The 20,550-nt window shown below is 42.7% G+C and overlaps 1 protein-coding gene across 1 annotated transcript; it reads left to right on the top strand.

Moving 5' to 3' along the window:
• Positions 1–213: 213 nt before the first annotated feature.
• On the top strand, positions 214–20,236 carry LOC139537598 (fructose-1,6-bisphosphatase 1-like). The gene is made up of 7 exons (XM_071339092.1): positions 214–537; positions 2,222–2,384; positions 2,482–2,574; positions 18,260–18,400; positions 18,812–18,949; positions 19,127–19,246; positions 19,450–20,236. The coding sequence occupies exons 1-7, from the start codon at positions 368–370 to the stop codon at positions 19,636–19,638; spliced, it is 1,014 nt and encodes a 337-aa protein (XP_071195193.1). The 5' UTR covers positions 214–367; the 3' UTR covers positions 19,639–20,236.
• Positions 20,237–20,550: the final 314 nt, after the last annotated feature.

The raw sequence follows: 20,550 nt of genomic DNA on the forward strand, positions 1-20,550 counted from the left end.
TGGCCATTGGCCAGGTGCGGCCATCAACATATTGCTTACCAGTCCTTTCAGATGTGAAACCCCCCAAACGGGTTAGAGAGAGAATGGGTGGAGTAAATGGACAGTTTGGAACCAGGTCAACATTTTTGCTAACCTGTTTATACCTCTCAGCCAGTGCTCAACCACGCCCCTCCCGGTGAAAGGCCAACTGTGATTGGTTCAAACACCTGCACACCCTTTAGTTCAAACACCTGCACACCCTCTCGACTCTTTAGTTCTATTTTAACTTTAGGGTGAGGCTTTGAGGAACTCACCTGTCCCGGTACCCCAATCAGCAGGAATACGTCGCGCGGCAAACAAGCTCAAAGAACCAGTACAGTTCGTTACCATGTCCGAACGAGGCGCGTTCGATACTAATGTCGTTACCCTCACGAGATTCGTGCAGGAGGAGGGAAGGAAGGCGAAGGGAACGGGAGAACTGACCACCCTCCTCAACTCTATCTGCACAGCCGTTAAAGCTATCTCCACCGCTGTCAGAAAAGCTGGGATTGCCAACCTGTACGTTTCTGTGTATGCATGTGAAAGTCTTGGTGTCCATTCAATTGGTCCCGTGTGACTCAGTTGGTAGAGCATGGCGCGTTGTTGGTTCGGTCCTCACAGGGTAAAGTAGGAATGTACGTTAAATGACAATGTAAAATGGCGACAGATTTACATGAGAATATTTAAAAAGCCATATGAAAATAATGTTTATTCTCCCACCAGAGATGTGTTTCCATCAAATTGACTTGTTGTTGATAAAAGGCTGTGCGTGATGACGTAGTACACATAAAATACATATTGCGGTTGAATTGCCATGTAGGCTACCCAAAAAATAGTGGTAAACTCCTTAATGTGCAAATATTGATATAATAACCATCCTATCTAAATAAATTTGGATTTACATGATATGTTGTGGTCCTCCCACTACAACTTGGGAAAGCATGCAGTTTATTAAACTTCACAGGGTGGTGAATGTACAAGGGGATGAGCTTGATGCTCCTTTCCAATAAATAGAGGGTCTTATTCTGGTGGCATGATGGTCAGTGCTTGGCTGCCGTTTGACAAATAAAAATAATATTGCTCTTATCTATATTAATCTCATAATGTAGGTAGCCTACCTGCACTGTATCAGTGAGCTGTTGGTTAAAGTGCATGGGCCAAGACCAGAATGGGCACATTTTCTATATAATGAAACTGTTTTTGTGACAACCATCAGTAGAGTTTAAAATGTGATGGACACCCAGTTAACTTATATTTTTCTTTTGGTACATGGGAATTTAAAGGCAAAGTTATTTGTATGTGCATTACGTCATCATGCACACATTTTAAACAGTCTGTTTTAATGGAAATAACATCTCAGATTTTTGAATATTCGCATAAAAATTTGTCACAAATTGGATGGAAAACTAGCTAGTGATATGGTCAGTCAGTGATCATTTTTGTTGCATCATGTGTCACATTTATCAACTGAGCGCAGTAAAACGATACTGATCGTCTGATCAACAAAGTGATGCTGCAGAAAATGTGAGTTGTGGATTCTTATCCCCTCTGTGGTATATGGTAATCACAAAGCACTGGCAATAAGTGAATGATTATATCAATAGCAGGGACCGTCCAACCAACCATATGCCGGGTAGGGAGACTAAATCAAATATTTACCTAGTCGGATATTATGCATGAGTCTGACAATCCAGCTAATCAGGTAATACTGTTGTCAACTTCGACTCGGGTCAATGTTCATCCGTTTCTTTCTTTGGACTCAATGTTGTTTTCATAAATGCAAGCCAGAGCTATTGTAATGCAATAGGCTACTCCCAAATCATTCATTTATTTCCTCTTGAGACATGTCTATTGTCTTCATTAGGAGGAAGTATAGGCCTATTACCTATTTATCAGGAATTTCTTTATAGTCCTCCATTGTCAGGAATTTCTTTATAGTCCTCCATTGTCAGGAATTTCCTTTATGACTGACTGTCAATGAAGGCCAAAAGATGGTATCGCTCTCTGTGCCCTGTGAGTTGAACCAGACACTGCATGCCCACTGTCACAGAGCCATCATAGAAACACTTTACCCTTGTCCCTCCCTCCTTCCAATTGTGACAGAAATAGGCCTACTGTGGTGATATTACTACTGACATGTCTGCCCCCTGCCCATCTCTCTATCCCTTCCTTCTTTCTCTCCTCCTCTCTCCCTCCCCTCCAGCTATGGCATTGCTGGGAGCACCAATGTGACCGGTGACCAGGTGAAGAAGCTGGATGTTCTGTCCAATGACTTGGTCATCAACATGATCAAGTCCTCTTTCACCTCCTGTGTCCTGGTGTCAGAGGAGAACGAGAGGGCCCTCATTGTGGAGCCAGAGAAACAGGTAGGTGTGTGTGTATATGTGTGTGTGTGTGTGGTCCAGATGGAAGTTGAGGTATGTCTTGTAACATCAATGTGACAATGTCCTTTTTTTTTCACAGGGAAAATATATTGTGTGCTTCGACCCACTGGATGGCTCGTCAAACATTGACTGTCTTGTATCAATTGGAACCATTTTTGCCATCTACAGAAAGGTTGGTGACTCTTTTGTTATTATTCCTCTACGGAAGCCCCTAGGCAAAAAAAAAAGTAAGTAATAAAAAATAAAAAATGTTTACTAAGTTGTTCAAATGAGATATTGTTGTTCAAAAAAGTTACTAAGTCGTTTGAACAGGTGATCTCGTATGAATGACTCAGCTGTATACGGAAATAATCAAACAGGAAAACACTCACCCAGAGGCAGCGCTCCTAGTTGCCAGAGACTTTAATGCAGGGAAACTTAAATCAGTTCTACCTAATTTCCATCAACATGTTTAACTTCACTAGGGTAGGGGGCACTATTTTTACCTCCGGATGAAAAGCTTGCCCAAAGTAAACTGCCTGCTACTCAGGCCCAGAAGCTAGGATATGCATAAAAAATACTCTAAAGTTTCCAAAACTGTTAACATAATGTCTGTGAGTATAACAGAACTGATTTGGAAGGTGAAAACCTGAGAAAAATCTATCCAGGAAGTGGGATTTTTTTATGTTTGTAGTTTTTCTATTGAATGCCATTACAGTATCCATTGACTTAGGACTCAAATTGCACTTCCTATGGCTTCCACTAGATGTCAACAGTCTTTAGGAATTGTTTCAGGCTTGTATTCTGAAAAATGAGAGAGTAAGACCACTCTGAATGAGTGGACCCTACAGTGTCCCAGAGGTTTTTCATGCGCAACCGAGAGCGCGCGCCTTTCTTGTTTACCTTTTTATATTGACAACGTTATTGTCCGGTTGAAATATTATCGATTATTTAAGCTAAAAACAACCTGAGGATTGATTATAAACATCGTTTGACATGTTTCTACGAACTTCACGGATACTATTTGGATTTTTTGTCTGCCTGTTGTGGCTGCGTTTGAGCCTGTGGATTACTGAACAAAACGAGCAAACAAAACAGTGGTTTTTGGATATAAACAGGGACTTTATCGAACAAAACAAACATTTATTGAGTAAATGGGAGTCTTCTGAGTGCAACCATATGAAGATCATCAAAGGTAAGTGATACATTTTATCGATATTTCTGACTTGTGTAACTCCTCTACTTGGCTGGTAAATGTTTGTAATGATTTGTCTGCTGGGCGCTGTTCTCAGATAATCGCATGGTATGCTTTCGCCGTAAAGCCTTTTTGAAATCTGACACCGTGGTTGGATTAAGAAGAAGTTAATCTTTAAACCGATGTATAACACTTGTATGATTTATACATTTTTATAATGAGTATTTCTGTTTTTGAATTTGGCGCTCTGCAATTTCACTGGATGTTGGCCAGGTGGGACACTAGCGTCCCACGTATCCTAGTGAGGTTAATGTGCAACCAGAGGGGGAAAAAATTCTAGATCACCTGTACTCCACACACAGAGACAAAGCTCTCCCTCGCCCTCCATTTGGTAAATCCAACCACAACTCTATCCTCCTGATTCCTGCTTACAAGCAAAAATTAAAGCAGGAAGCACCAGTGACTCGGTCTATAAAAAAGTGGTCAGATGAAGCAGATGCTAAACTACAGGACTGCTTTACTATCAGACTGGAACATGTTTTGAGATTCTTCCGATGGCATTGAGGAGTACACCACATCAGTCACTGGCTTTATCAATAAGTGCATTGAGGACGTTGTCCCCACAGTGACTGTACGTACATACCCCAAACAGAAGCCATTGATTTCAGGCAACATTCGCACTGAGCTAAAGGGTAGAGCCGCCGCTTTCAAGGTGCGGGACTCTAATAAGAAATTCTGCTATGCCCTGCGACGAACCATCAAACAAGCAAAGCTTCAATACAGGGCTAAGATTGAATCGTACTACACTGGCTCCGACGCTCGTCTTGTGTGGCAGGGCTTGCAAACTATTACAGACTACAAAGGGAAGCACAGCCGCGAGCTGCCCAGTGACACGAGCCTACCAGACAAGCTAAGTCACTTCTATGCTCGCTTCAAGGCAAGCAACACTGAGGCATGCATGAGAGCATTAGCTGTTCCGGATGACAGTTATCACACTCTCCGTAGCCAACGTGAGTAACACCTTTAAACAGGTCCACATTCACAAGGCTGCGGGTAGAGATGGATTACCAGGATGTGTGCTCCGGGCATTTGCTGACCAACTGGCAGGTGTCTTCACTGACGTTTTCAACATGTCCCTAATTGAGTCTGTAATACCAACATGTTTCAAGCAGACCACCATAGTCCCTGTGCCCAAGAACACGAAGGCAACCTGCCTAAATGACTACAAACCCGTAGCACTCACGTCCGTAGCCATGAAGTGCTTTGAAAGGCTGGTAATGGCTCACATCAACACCATTATCCCAGAAACCCTAGACCCACTCCAATTTGCATACAGCTCACAGATCTACAGATGATGCAATCTCTATTGCACTCCACACTGCCCTTTCCCACCTGGACAAAAGGAACACCTATGTGAGAATGCTATTCATTGACTACAGCTCAGCGTTCAACACCATAGTACCCTCAAAGCTCATCACTAAGCTAAGGATCCTGGGACAAAACGCATCCCTCTGCAACTGGATCCTGGACTTCCTGACGGGCTGCTCCCAGGTGGTGAGGGTAGGTAACAACACATCTGCCACGCTGATCCTCAACACTGGAGTCGCCCAGGGGTGTATGCTCAGTCCTCTCTTGTACTCCCTGTTCACCCACAACTGCATGGCTAGGCACGACTCCAATACCATTAAGTTTGCAGATGACACAACAGTGGTAGGCCTGATCACCGACAACGACGAGACCGCCTATAGGGAGGAGATCAGAGACCTGGCCGGGTGGTGCCAGAATAACAACCTATCCCTCAACGTGACCTAGACAAAGGAGATGATTGCGGACTACAGGAAATGGAGGACCGAGCACGCCACCATTCTCATCGACGGGGCTATAGTGGAGCAGGTTGAGAGCTTCAAGTTCCTTGGTGTCCACATCACCAACAAACTAGAACGGTCCAAACACACCAAGACAGTCGTGAAGAGGGCACGACAAAGCCTATTAGTAGTGCGTGCGGCCCAGTACATCACTGGGGCTAAGCTGCCTGCCATCCAGGACCTCTACACCAGGCGGTGTCAGAAGAAGGCCCTAAAAATTGTCAAAGACCCCAGCCACCCCAGTCATAGACTGTTCTCTCTACTATCGCATGGCAAGCAGTACCGGAGTGCCAAGTCTAGGACAAAAAGGCTTCTCAACAGTTTTACCCCCAAGCCATTACCCGAACAGGTAATCAAATGGCTACCCGGACTATTTGCATTGTGTGCCCCCCAACCCCTCTTTTACGCTGCTACTCTCTGTTTATCATATATGCATAGTCACTTTAACTATACATTCATGTACATACTACCTCAATTGGCCCGACCAACCAGTGCCCCCGCACATTGGCTAACCTAGCTATCTGCATTGTGTCCCGCAACCCACCACCCGCCAACCCCTCTTTTACGCTACTGCTACTCTCTGTTCATCATATATGCATAGTCACTTTAACCATATCTACATACTACCTCAATCAGCCCAACTAACCGGTGCCTGTATGCAGCCTCGCTACTGTATATAGCCTCGCTACTGTATATAGCCTCGCTACTGTTTATTTTTCACTGTCTTTTTAACTGTTTTATTTCTTTATTGTTCACCTAATACCTTTTTTGAACTGTTGGTTAGAGCCTGTAAGTATTTCACTGTAAGGTCTACACCTGTTGTATTCGGTGCACGTGACAAACTTTGATTTGATTTAATTGGTCTTTTCTCTAAGCATAACTTGTTACGCAGCTTGTCAGACCGTGTAATGGTTGCTGCAGCCATTCATTTGTATTTATTATGGAGGCCCCATTAGCAGTTATACAACTTTAAAAACATAATACATTCTCAACAGATTTCACAACACTGAATCCATGATTATTCATTGACTGTTCTTTGATAACCTAAAGCAGGGCTGCTTCTGAATACCATAACTTTTAAGTGAGGAGCAGAGTGTAATTCAATCCCTCTCCTGCTCCAATTTTGCTCTGGTACTGCTCAGCCACAAGTTCTGGGCATGTTCTGCCTAGCATTTTTTGTTCTTTATCACTTCTTACTGGGACCCTATCCACAGTAGCCTATATCTAGTTTACAGCAGTGGTGTAAAGTACTTAAGTAAAAAAATACTTAAGTACTAAAATAGTTTTTGGGGGTGTCTGTACTTTACTTTCCTTTTTTATATATTAAATCGTTACATTTTGAATGCTTAGCAGGACAGGAAAAGTGTCTAATTCACACACTTATCAAGAGAACATCCCTGGTTATCCCTACTGCATCTGATCTGGCGGACTCACTAAAGACATGCTTCGTTTGTAAATTGTGTGTTGGAGCATGCTTACTTTCGATACTACCAAATACTTAGACTTTTACTCAAGTAGGATTTTGCTGGGTGACTTTTACTAGGGTCATTTTCTATTAAGGTATCTTTACTTTTACTCAGGTATGACAATTGGGTACTTTTTCCACCACTGGTTTACAGTGCCTTCGGAAGGTAAATCAGACCCCTTGACTTTTTCCAAATTTTGTTACTTTACGGCCTTATTCTAAAATGTCTTTAAAAACATTTTTTTCCTCAATCTACACAATGACAAAGCAAAACAGGTTTTTAGAAATGTTTGCTAATTTATAAAAATAAAAAAAACTTTACATAAGTATTCAGACCCTTTACTCAGTACTTTGAAGCATCTTTGGCAGCCATTACAGCAATGTGTCTTGGGTATGACGCTACAAGCTTGGCACGCCTGTATTTGGGGAGCTTTTCCCATTCTTCTCTGCAGATTCTCTTAAGCTTGTTGTCTTGGCTGTGTGCTTAGGGTCGTTATCCTGTTGGAAGGTGAACCTTCGGCCCAGTCTGAGGTCCTGAGCACTCTGGAGTACGTTTTCATCAAGGATCTCTCTACTTTGCTCTGTTCATCTTTGCCTCGATCCTGACTAGTCACCCAGTCCCTGCCGCTGAAAAACATCCCCACAGCATGATTCTGCCACCACCATGCTTCACTGTAGGGATGGTGCCAGGTTTCCTCCAGATGTGATGCTTGGCATTCAGTCGAGTTCAATTTCGGCTTCATCAGACCAGAGAATCTTGTTTCTAATTGTCTGATAGTCTTTTAGGTGCCTTTTGGCAAACTCCAAGCGGGCTGTCATGTACCTTTTTTACTGAGGAGTGGCTTCCGTCTGGCCACTCTACCATAAAGGCCTGATTTGGTGGAGTGCCTCAGATGGTTGTCCTTCCGTCTCCACAGAGGAACTCTAGAGCTCTGTCAGTGACCAGCGGGTTCTTGGTCACCTCCCTGACCAAGTCCCTTCTCCCCGATTGCTCAGTTTGGCCGGGCGGCCAGCTCTAGGAAGAGTCTTGGTGGTTCCAAACCTCATCCATTTAAGAATGACGGACAATTCCTTTGACCTCATGGCTTGGTTTTTGCTCTTACGTGCACTGTCAACTGTGGGACCTTTTTATATAGACAGGTGTGCCTTTTCAAATCATGTCCAATCAATTGAATTTACCACAGGTGGACTCCAAGTTGTAGAAACATCAAGGATGATCAATGGAAACAGGATGCACCTGAGCTTTTTTTGTTGTCTCATAGCAAAGGGTCTGAATACTTACGTAAATAAAGGTATTTCAGTTTTTATTTTAAAATGTTGCTTTGTCATTATTTTCCATTTTAAATATGGAAAAAGTCAAGGGCTCAAGGCACGGCATACTCTACTTTCTAACATTAGGATATGTAGTGTCTATTTTGAAGGACTTCAAATATATAAACAGATGTTTTAGGTAGGCACTACATTTGACAGTAGTCTATGTATTTGAGTTTTCCTTGGAATAGAATCACTAATATAAATACATGTAATTAAGCTAAAATATCAAATGCATTTACATTGGAGTCATTTATAAGACGCTCTTATCCAGAGTGACTTACTTAGTTACTTCATTGAGATGAATGCACTATCAGCGAAGTCAGAGCTAGAAAGAGGGAAAAGAGTCAAGTGCAAGTGTTAGTTCGCAAAATTATTTTTTGTGTGGGGGTTTGACATCAGAGGGGTTGAGTGTTTGTTTCTTGAGGAGGGGAGTGACCCAGGCCATTTTGAAGTCAGAGGGGATGCAGCCAGTGGTCAGGGATGAGTGACGTGCGGAATGGAAGGTCTCCAGAGATGGTCTGAAGTTGGGGTCGAGCGTGCAGGTTGTCGGGCAGCTGGACTTCACTAGTCGTAAGATTTCTTCTGGCGTGAGAGGGGAGCAAAAGGTCAAGGCGTAGGGTTGTTATGTATGAGTGGGACCAGTTGATTCAGTAGGCTGAGCGGATGTCATCAACCTTCTTTTCAAAGTGGTTGACCAAGTTGTCCGCAGAGCGGGAGGGGGTGTAGGATTAAGGAGGGAGGAGAAGGTGAAGAGTTTCCTAGGGTTAGAGGCAGAATGTATCTGCTGCTAAAGCCACTTTCTATCAGAGGAAGAGAAGGTAGAGAGGGAGTGAAGGATGATAGGTCTTCCGGAAGTTAAGTTTTCCTCAGCTGACTGCAGCCCTGTTATTTAAGGTTGCAATGAGTCACGGAGGGGAGGGCCGGCCGGGAGGAAAGGGGACAGTGCAAGTAATAGGCTGTGGAAAGGGAGGATGGTAGGCTCGAAGAGGCAGAACCAGAAGGGAGGGATTTAGCAAAAGGGAGAGATGATAGGAGAGAAGATTGTGACGGCGCATGAGATTAGTAGGCGAACAGCCTCAAGTAAAGATGAGGTCATGCGTATTGCCTGCCTTGAGTGGAAAGGGTGAGGGCAAGGAGGGAAAGAAATGGAAAGAAATCAATGGAAGGCAGACGTCAGGAGGTTGAAGTCGCACAGTACAAAGAGCGCTGAGCCAACGTCAGGAAGTGAGCTTATCAAGGTGTGAAGCTTATTGAGGAACTCTCCAAGGGAACCTGGTGGGCGATAGATGACAATAATGTTAAGCTTGAGTGGACAAGTGACAGTGACCGCATGGAATTCAAATAAGGAGAAGGACAGGTGAGGGAGTAAAGAGAATTTCCATTTAGGAGAAATCAGCAGCACTGTGCCACCACGGCAATGAACAGATGCTCTCAGACTGAGAGAAAACATAGTCAGGTGAAGAGAGCAGCTGGAGTAGCAGTTTTCTCTGGGGTGATCCATGTCAACGTCGGAGCCAAAAAGTCAAGGGACTTAAGGGCAGTATAGGCTGAGATGAACTCTGGGTTCTTGACCACAGATCAGCAGTTCCAAATGCTGCTGCTGAACAAGAATTCCACATGGGTTGTGCATGCATGGTACACTAAATTAGAAGGGGCTGCAGCCAAGGGGTGTGGAGCGTCTGTAAAGCCTGCAGGGAGAGGAGCGAACAGGGATAGAAAACACACACAGTTGTCACCAATTGCCATTCCAAAAATAATAATTTTTTTGTTGTAGGGAATTTTTGGGGGGGCATATCTTTTACGTAATGGTGGCGCTCTAAACATGGTTAAATTCCCATAGGAACAAAGCCATTTTAAAAGCGCAGGGCTTGTGCAACGTTCCATGACTACATTTTTTGTCTTACAGGAATGATATACATACATATGAGGAGAAAGCTGAAGTCGTAACCTTTTCACGGATGTAATATGAGCTTGTCTGATTTCGAGTTCGTCCACTAGATCACATGATGTGACTTGGCCACTTGAAACCAGATACGTCTGTCTGGTTTGATCTGGTTTGGGTAGTACTTCACTGTGCGAAAATTGCGGAAATAACAAGCATACAGGCGAGGTAAACATCAATATTGTGCCCATTGGAAACGAGTGAAAGTTAGTTAGTTTGATGGATGCATTCAAGGTAATGTCATATTAAATGTGGATGGATAATAAATGGATTACATTACGATGACCACCAGGGTGTACCCTTTCCGTGCATACAACATGTTTGTACTTTTGGTGACTTGATAGTCAGTCTGATTTGCTCCTATATGTATTATTTATATATTTTCTGTAAACAGTATATTTAATTTGTGGAGTGCATTTCCCACGCTCAATACACATGTGAAACTTGTTGGTGCCTGCTCCTGTGCAAAAAATCATTTGACCGCTGCAGTTTGAGATTATTTATTTCCTTTTATTTATGAAAAGAAGCTGATATTGGCCTTTAATATTTATTTATTATAGTTTAGTTAAATTGATTTATGTTTCTATTCAAATACATTTTACAGTAGCCTATCTATTGCTTACCTAAAACATCCGTTAATACATTTAAAGTCCTTCAAAATAAATGTCATATCCTGATGTTAGAAAGTAGAATATAAACGCAACATGCAACAATTTCAAAGATTTTACTAAATTACAGGTCATATAAGGAAATCAGTCAATTGAAATAAATTCATTAGGCCCTAATCTATTGATTTTACATGACTGGGAAAACAGATATGCATCTGTTGGTCACTGATCTGAAAACCAGTCAGTCTCTGGTGTGACCATTTGCCTCATGCAGCGCAACATATCTCCTTTGCATAGAGTTAATCAGGTTGTTGATTGTGCCATGCTGTCCCACTCCTCTTCAATGGCTGTGCGAAGTTGCTGGATATTGGCGGGAACTGGAACACACTTGAGTATCCCAAGCGTGCTCAATGGGTGACAGCCACGGCTTGATTCGTATGCAGGCCATGGAAGAACTGGGTCATGTTTCAGCTTCCAGGAATTGTGTACAGATCCTTGTGACATGGGGCAGTGCATTATCATGCTGAGACATGGTGATGGCGGCAGATGAATGGCACGACAATGGACCTCAGGATCGCGTCACGGTATCTCTGTGCATTCAAATTGACATTGATAAAATGCAATTGTGTTCGTTGTCTGTTGCTTATGCCTGCCCATACCATAAACCCACCATGGGGCACTCTGTTCACAATGTTGACATCAGCAAACCGCTCGCCTATTCAATGCCATACACATGGTCTGCGGTTGTGAGGCCGGTTGGACATACTGCCAAATTTTCTAAAACAACACTGGAGATGGCTTATGGTAGAGAAATGAATGTTAAATTCTCTGGCAACAGCTCTGGTGGACATTCCTGCAGTCAGCATGCCAATTGCACACTCCATCAACTTGAGACATCTGTGGCATTGTGTTGTGTGATACAACTGCACATTTCTAGCGGCCTTTTATTGGCCCCAGCACAAGGTGCACCTATGTAATGATGGTGCCGTTTTATCAGCTTCTTGATATTCCACACCTGTCAGGTGGATGGATTATCTTGGCAAGGGAGAAATGCACACTAACAGGGATGTAAACACATTTGTGCACAACATTTTAGAGAAATAAGATTTTTGTGAGTATGGAACATTTCTGGGATCTTTTATTTCAGCTCATGAAACATGGGACCAACACTTTACATGTTGTGTTTATATTTTTGTTCCGTGTATATATAGGTTACTCTGGGTGGGGTAGGCTAAATAATTACAACCGACTAGGGCTAATTAATACACCCCAGCCCACCCCTCCATAAACCTTTTTCTTAAAGCTAAGGATCCGGATTACATTCTACGCATGTTATTTTATGCATACATTTGTTTTTCTAATGTTACTGCTGCTCACAGTCCTGCTCCCTTCATGTTTTGCTCTTTACTCACCCCATTCTAAACTGTGAGGCAGCGTATGTCTCTGCCTCATATTTCTGAACAGCTGAAATAAAACCCTGCCTCGATTTGAACAAACATTCAGAAAGTATTCACACGCCTTGCCTCTTAATTTAAAATGTATTAAATTGAGATTTTGTGTCACTGGCCTACACACAATACCCCATTATGTCAAAGTGGAATTATGATTGTAAAAAATATACAAATTAATTAAAATTGAAACGCTGAAATGTCTTGAGTCAATAAGTATTCAATTCCTTTGTTATGGCAAGCCTAAATAAGTTCAGGAGTAAAAATGTGCTTAGCAAGTAACATACTAAGTTGCATGGACTCACTCTGTGTGCAATAATAGTGTTAACATTATTTTTGAATGCTACCTCATCACTGTACCCCACACATACAATTACCTATAAGGTCCCTCGGTCGAGAAGTGAATTTCAAACACAGATTCAACAACAAAGACCAGAGGTTTTCCAATGCCTCGCAAACAAGGGCACCTATTGGTAGATGAAAGAAAAAAAAACATAGAGAAAAAGCCAACATTAAATATCCCTTTTGAGCGTGGTGAAGTTATGAATTGCACATTGGATGGTGTATCAATACACCCAGTCAGAAAGTAAAACTCCAAAAATGTGGCTAAGAAATTAATTCTATCCTGAATACAAAGCATTAGGTTTGGGGCAAACACGGCACATCACTGAGTACCACTCTTCATATTTTCAAGCGTGGTGGCTGCATCGTATTACAGGTATGCTTGTCATCGGTAAGGACTAATATATATATATATATATATATATATATATATATATAATAAAAAGAAGCGGAATAGAGCTAAGCACATGCAAAATCCGAGAGGAAAACCTGGTTCAGTCTGCTTTCTAACAGACACTGGGAGACAAACTCCCCTTTCAGCAGTACAATAACCTAAAACACAAGGTCCCAAGACGACATTGAATGTTCCTGAGTGGCCTAGTTACATTTGACTTAAATTGGCTTGAAAATCTATGACAAGACTTGAAAATGGCTGTGTAGCAATGATCAACAACCAACTTGACAGAGCATGAAGAATTTAAAAGAATAATGTACAATCATTGTACAATCCAGGTGTGCAAAGCTCTTAGACTTACCCAGAAAGACTCACAGCTGTAATTGCTGCTAAAGGTGATTCTAACATGTATTGCCTCAGGAGTGTGAATACTTATGTAAATTAGATTTCTGTATTTAAATTTCAATACATTTGAGCACATTTCGAAAAACAGGTTTTCACTTTTGCCTCTTAAGGATCCGCCCCCTTTTTTCCAATTTCTTCCTAAAATGACATACCCAAATCTAACTGCCTGTAGCTCAGGACCTGAAGCAAGGATATGCATATTCTTGATACCATTTGAAAGGAAACACTTTGAAGCTGGTGGAAATGTGAAAGGAATGTAGGAGAATATAACACATTAGATCTGGTAAAAGATAATCCAAAGAAAAAAAATAAAAGTTTTTTTGTACCATCGTCTTTGAAATGCAAGAGAGAGGGCATAATGAATTATTCTAGCCCAGGCGCAATTTATACTTTGGCCACTAGATGGCAGCACTATGTGGAAAGTTTTAGAGTGATCCAGTGAAATCTTACATATCTATTTAAAATGTTGTATCAAGACTAACCAAATGTACCTAATTGGTTTGTTCATAATTGTACACTCTCCTCAAACAATAGCATGGTATTATTTCACTGTAATAGCTACTGTAAAATGGACAGTGCAGTTAGATTTAAAAAATGTAAGCTTTCTGCCCATATCAGATATGTCTATGTCCTGGGATTTTGTTTTGTTTCTTACAACCTCATGCTAATCACATTAGCCTACATTATCTCAACCGTCCTGCGGATGGGACACCGATCCTGAAGAAGATTTGTCGGGGGGGGGGTTATTGTGTACATTTTGTCAATTTGTAATTCAGGCTGTAACACAACTATGTGGAATAAGTCAAAGCCTTCTGAGGGCACTATATATTATGAAGGCTACAACCTTCTCTGTCTAACGTCTATTGCATTTGCACAAGCAGGATGCAGTCCCTACACTTTGGGAACATTTTGTGTGATGATGTAGGCTAATCTTTATACACTGCTCAAAAAGATAAAGGGAACACTAAAATAACACATCCTAGATCTGAATGAATGAAATATTCTTATTAAATACTTTTTTCTTTACATAGTTGAATGTGCTGACAACAAAATCACACAAAAATTATCAATGGAAATCAAATTTATCAACCCATGGAGGTCTGGATTTGGAGTCACACTCAAAATTAAAGTGGAAAACCACACTACAGGCTGATCCAACTTTGATGTAATGTCCTTAAAACAAGTCAAAATGAGGCTCAGTAGTATGTGTGGCCTCCACGTGCCTGTATGACCTCCCTACAACGCCTGGGCATGCTCCTGATGAGGTGGCGGATGGTCTCCTGAGGGATCTCCTCCCAGACCTGGACTAAAGCATCCGCCAACTCCTGGACAGTCTGGTGCAGCGTGGCGTTGGTGGATGGAGCGAGACATGATGTCCCAGATGTGCTCAATTGGATTCAGGTCTGGGGAACGGGCGGGCCAGTCCATAGCATCAATGCCTTCCTCTTGCAGGAACTGCTGACACTCCAGCCACATGAGGTCTAGCATTGTCTTGCTTTAGGAGGAACCCAGGGCCAACCGCACCAGCATATGGTCTCACATAGGATCTCATCTCGGTACCTAATGGCAGTCAGGCTACCTCTGGCGAGCACATGGAGGGCTGTGCGGCCCCCCAAAGAAATGCCACCCCACACCATGACTGACCCACCGCCAAACCGGTCATGCTGGAGGATGTTGCAGGCAGCAGAACGTTCTCCACGGCGTCTCCAGACTCTGTCACGTCTGTCACATGTGCTCAGTGTGAACCTGCTTTCATCTGTGAAGAGCACAGGGCGCCAGTGGCGAATTTGCCAATCTTGGTGTTCTCTGGCAAATGCCAAACGTCCTGCACGGTATTGGGCTGTAAGCACAACCCCCACCTGTGGACGTCGGGCCCTCATATCACCCTCATGGAGTCTGTTTCTGACCGTTTGAGCAGACACATGCACATTTGTGGCCTGCTGAAGGTCATTTTGCAGGGCTCTGGCAGGGCTCTGGCAGTGCTCCTCCTTGCACAAAGGCGGAGGTAGCGGTCCTGCTGCTGGGTTGTTGCCCTCCTACGGCCTCCTCCACGTCTCCTGATGTACTGGCCTGTCTCCTGGTAGCGCCTCCATACTCTGGACACTACGCTGACAGACACAGCAAACCTTCTTACCACAGCTCGCATTGATGTGCCATCCTGGATGAGCTGCACTACCTGAGCCACTTGTGTGGGTTGTAGACTCCGTCTCATGCTACCACTAGAGTGAAAGCACCGCCAGCATTCAAAAGTGACAAACATCAGCCAGGAAGCATAGGAACTGAGAAGTGGTCTGTGGTCACCACCAGCAGAACCACTCCTTTATTGGGGGATGTCTTGCTAATTGCCTATAATTTCCACCTGTTGTCTATTCCATTTGCACAACAGCATGTGAAATGTATTGTCAATCAGTGTTGCTTCCTAAGTGGACAGTTTGATTTCACAGAAGTGTGATTGACTTGGAGTTACATTGTGTTGTAAGTGTTCCCTTTATTTTTTTGAGCAGTGTAGTTGCTGCCATATCTTAGTTCCAGGTAAAATAACACTACTTGACTGCCTGTCTGTCTCCTGTGCAGCTTAGTCAATGTTTGTAATTAAGATGAAAAAATAACATTCAATCACTAATTAGACTGCATGTCTGTGTCTTGCTGCATTCCACCTCTGGGCAGCCGAACGTTCATGTATCCAGACCGGTAAAAGGAGTCTGACAATAGGCAAGTTCATTTTGCATTGCCTGATGCCACAATATCAGCATATATGGTAAGAGGAAATAGCTGCATATAACTCAACAGCTAAGAAAAACATGAAATGGATAGACTGCCTGTCTGTGTCGTGCTTATGTTTGCAATACTGACAACATTTGTATGAATGTTTCGATAATGTTTTTTTGTATAAAGCTCCACTTACATGCTATGGCACTCAGAAACAGCCCTGTTTTAGGCTATCAAAGAACTGTCAATGAACAATCCTATCAATGGATGGAATCAGTGAATGAATGGCTGCAGCAACCATTACACGGTCTGACAATCTGTATATCAAATGAGGCCTAATTAGACAAAATAACAATTACTCTTGTTTGAACGACTAAGTAAAAAAAATTGTTCAAACAAGATACAAAGTCGTTCAAACAAGAATTCCAAGAGTCACATTATTTAAATAAAAAAATTGCCTTGGGCTACAGGGCTTCCGTAGTCCTCCGTGCCCATAACATGCAGTGCCTTTGGAAAGTACTCAGACCCCTTGACTATTTCCAAATTTTGTTACGTTACAGCCTTATTCTAAAATGTATTAAATTGTTTATTTTCCCTCATCAATCTACACACAATACCCCATAATGACATCACAATACCCCATAATGACATCACAATACCCCATAATGACAAAGCAAAGACAGGTTTTTAGAAATGTTTGCCAATTTATACAAAAAAATTACTGAAATATTACATTTTACATAAGTATTCAGACCCTTTACTCAGTACTTTGTTGAAGCACATTGGCAGCGATTACAGCTTTGAGTCTTCTTAGGTATGATGCTACAAGCTTGGCACATCCTGTATTTGGGGAGTTTCTCCTATTCTTCTCTGCAGATTCTCTCAAGCTCTGTCAGGTTGGATGGGGAGCTTTGCTGTACAGCTATTTTCAGGTCTCTCCAGATATGTTAAATCGGGTTAAAGTCCGGGTTCTGACTGGGCCACTCAAGGACATTCAGAAACTTGTCCTGAAGCCACTCCTGCGTTGTCTTGGCTGTGTGCTTAGGGTCGTTGTCCTGTTGGAAGGTGTACCTTCGCCCAAGTCTGAGGTCCTGAGCGCTCTGGAGCAAGATTTCATCAAGGATCTCTTTGTACTTTGCTCCATTCATCTTTGCCTCGATCCTGACTAGTCTCCCAGTCCCTGCCACTGAAAAATATTGCCACAGCATGATGCTGCCACCACCATACTTCACCGTAGGGATGATGCATGGTTTCTTCCAGACGTGACGCTTGGCATTCAGGCCAAAGAGTTCAATCTTGATTTCATCAGACCAGAGAATCTTGTTTCCCATGGTCTGAGAGTCTTTAGGTACCTTTTGGCAAACTCCAAGCGGGCTGTCATGTGTCTTTTTACTGAGGAGCGGCTTCTGTCTGGCCACTCCTACCATAAAGGCATGATTGGTGGAGTGCTGCAGAGATGGTTGTCCTTCTAGAGTTTATCCCATCTCCACAGCGGAATTCTAGAGCCCTGTCAGAGTGACCATCGGGTTCTTGATGACCTCCCTGACCAAGGCCCTTCTCCCCCGATTGCTCAATTTGGCCGGGCAGCCAGCTCTAGGAAGAGTCTTGGTGGTTCCAAACTTCTTCCATTAAAGAATGATGGAGGTCACTGTGTTCTTGGGGACCTTCAATGCTGCAGAATGTTTTCGGTACCCTTCGCCAGATCTGTACCTCCACACAATCATGTCTCTGAGCTTTACGGACAGTTCCTACGACCTCAAAGCTTGGTTTTGGCTCTGACATCCACTGTCAACTGTGGGACATTTATAAAGACCTTTCCAAATCATGTCCAAACAATTGAATTTTCCACAGGTGGACTCCAAGTTTGCAAAAATGTCTAAAAACCTGTTTTCACTTTGTCATTATGGGGTATTCTTTGTAGATTGCTGAGGATTGTTTATTAATTTAATCCATTTAGAATAAGGCTGTAACGTTACAAAATGTGGAAAAAGTAAAGGGGTCTGAATAATTTCCGAAAGGCATTCTATATTCGGTCTCAGACGTTCCGTAACAGTTCCACACATTTGTTTCGTTCTTAGACACTTTGTTTCAGTATGTCAGATTAGTGTGCCAGTTTCTACTGTAGTTTAGTTACTGTTTCACTGTTCTTCTGTTATGTTTGGTAACAACTATCCACGTGTTTGTCTCCCAGACAACAGATGATGAGCCCAATGAGAAGGATGCGCTGCAGTCTGGACGTCACATCGTTGCTGCCGGTTATGCCCTCTACGGCAGCGCCACCATGATGGTGCTCTCCACAGGTCAAGGGGTCAACTGCTTCATGCTCGACCCTGTAAGTTTCAAATCAAACCTAGGGGTGAACTGCTTCATGCTCAACCCTGTAAAATCCAAATCAAACTTAAAAAATGTAAAAGTGCATTTTAAAATAACAACACACTACAGTAAAACTATAAAATGGAATAGATAAACAAATAAGAAACGGTAGTTAAAGAACATAAACACGTCTAAATCCAATAGTCAATGAAGAGACACAGGAGAGGTGCCCTTCATTGATTTATAGTTAATCCATGAGGTGCTCTTTGATCTTGCGATTAATTACTATAGAACATAAAATAAGTTAATGCTGGATGGTAAACGAAGCTTTTGTGCAAACAAACTTCCAGAAGTAATCAAGACCGTCACGTGTAGTGGAAAGAAAGTCAATGAAGTTGCTGAGTCAAGTCCCTGTTCTGTATGTTTTTAGTCTATCGGGGAGTTTATCCTGACAGATAAGGACGTGAAGATCAAGAAGAGAGGGAAGATCTACAGTCTGAACGAAGGCTATGCTCAGCACTTCTACCCAGACATCACAGAATACCTGAAGAAGAAGAAATATCCAGAGGTAATTTACTAACTATACACCTGAAAGGGCTTAAACTGTAATTCTGCACCACTAACTAACTCTTTAGGTACTATGAAGTGACCAATGCAGTTAATGAAATATGCCTCGTGGTTGTCTTACTTACTTTTAAATGCACCTATTGTAAGTCGCACTGGGTACATTGCTTTTTGTTTCCAGGATGGGAGTGCCCCCTATGGTGGGCGTTATGTTGGCTCCATGGTGGCTGATGTGCACAGGACTTTGGTGTACGGAGGAATCTTCTTATACCCTGCCAATGTCAAGAGCCCCAAGGGCAAGGTGAGTGAGACAGAGCTCCTCAGGTCATATAAATGTTATATCTACTTTGAAAAAACAACAACTATATGTTACATACAAGTAACCAAAAGTAGAGTGCTGGCTGTGCCCCACCAAAACTGATAAAAGGTAGAATGAACTAGACCATTTCTCTCTATATATTGAAGTGACTAACCATCGTCTCTCTTCCACTCCGTCCTGTGTAGCTGAGGCTACTATATGAGTGCAACCCCATGTCTTTCATCATCGAGCAGGCTGGAGGCATGGCCACCACGGGGGAGATGAATGTCCTGGACATCAAGCCAGAGAACATCCACCAGCGAGTTCCTGTGGTCCTGGGCTCCCCTGAAGACGTCCAAGAGTATGTCGCCATCTACAAGAAGACACGCATGTGATGCTGCGCTGGAGCCTTCTCTGGATCCACCATGACCTGCTTGTCCACAAGGGTCGACCTTTGACCTGAGCTAGTAATCTTTGTATCATATGAATGGAGCGGTGGATATGCAGTATATATCATGGAATATATATATCATGCCCAGTTGTTTAGAAGTTGAGGTGAATGGTTGATCAGATAATTGGGGCAGTGCTTTTCTCCGGCTGATCCTTTTGAACAAGCGGAGTAGTATTTTACCTCCACCATCTGACCAACCAGATCTGGGACCAGAGATACTTCAGGGGGAGAGAGTAGGGAGGAGTCTTTCAATGACCTGGGCCTACATCTTAATAGTTTAAAGTTTCTTTCCCTATTTGTTTCTCCTTCTAGAACTGTGCTGATCTAGCAAGACAGGATAGGGGAGAGGAGTCCAATTTAGATGATTGGGATGCAACCCTTCAGCGTCTTACTGTTTGGATCCCTGAACTGAGAGACCCCTCATGGACAAATATTAGGCCTACCTCAGCCTTATTATGTAGTGTAGTGTATTGTAGGGTTGTTGTGTCATTTGCACTGGTGGACCTAAAATATGTTTTGAATAAAACCCAATGTTAAAATCCCTCCACTTGTTGTCCATGTTGTGTTGCTGACCCACTAGCAGGGGGACGTAGTACTCCTTCATAGGCATACAGCATATTACAGTGTGTCAAACCATGAGAAACTGGTTTCTAATATTATCAACACCAGCTGGTGTAGTGGTAATTCTTTGCTTCAGTTGTCAATCCAAAAACAATCTCAGACGATACTAATTTGTGGTGGGTGCAAAAGGAAACAGTAGGTTATAAAGAACGAAAAATTTAGAGTAGGCCTACTCAGGTAATAACAATTATACCACAGCTGTGTATGTTGTCAATCATGTACATTTGTTTAATTG

This window comes from Salvelinus alpinus, chromosome 1, assembly GCF_045679555.1.
Source record: "Salvelinus alpinus chromosome 1, SLU_Salpinus.1, whole genome shotgun sequence".
Classification (NCBI taxonomy): Eukaryota; Metazoa; Chordata; class Actinopteri; order Salmoniformes; family Salmonidae; genus Salvelinus; species Salvelinus alpinus.

Coding starts and splice junctions, on each gene's coding strand:
- LOC139537598 (XM_071339092.1), top strand. CDS start 368: ATGTCCGAACGAGGCGCGTTCGATACTAATGTCGTTACCCTCACGAGA. Junction 538..2,221: donor AAAGCTGGGATTGCCAACCT/GTACGTTTCTGT, acceptor CCTCCCCTCCAG/CTATGGCATTGCTGGGAGCA. Junction 18,950..19,126: donor AGAAGAAGAAATATCCAGAG/GTAATTTACTAA, acceptor TTTTGTTTCCAG/GATGGGAGTGCCCCCTATGG.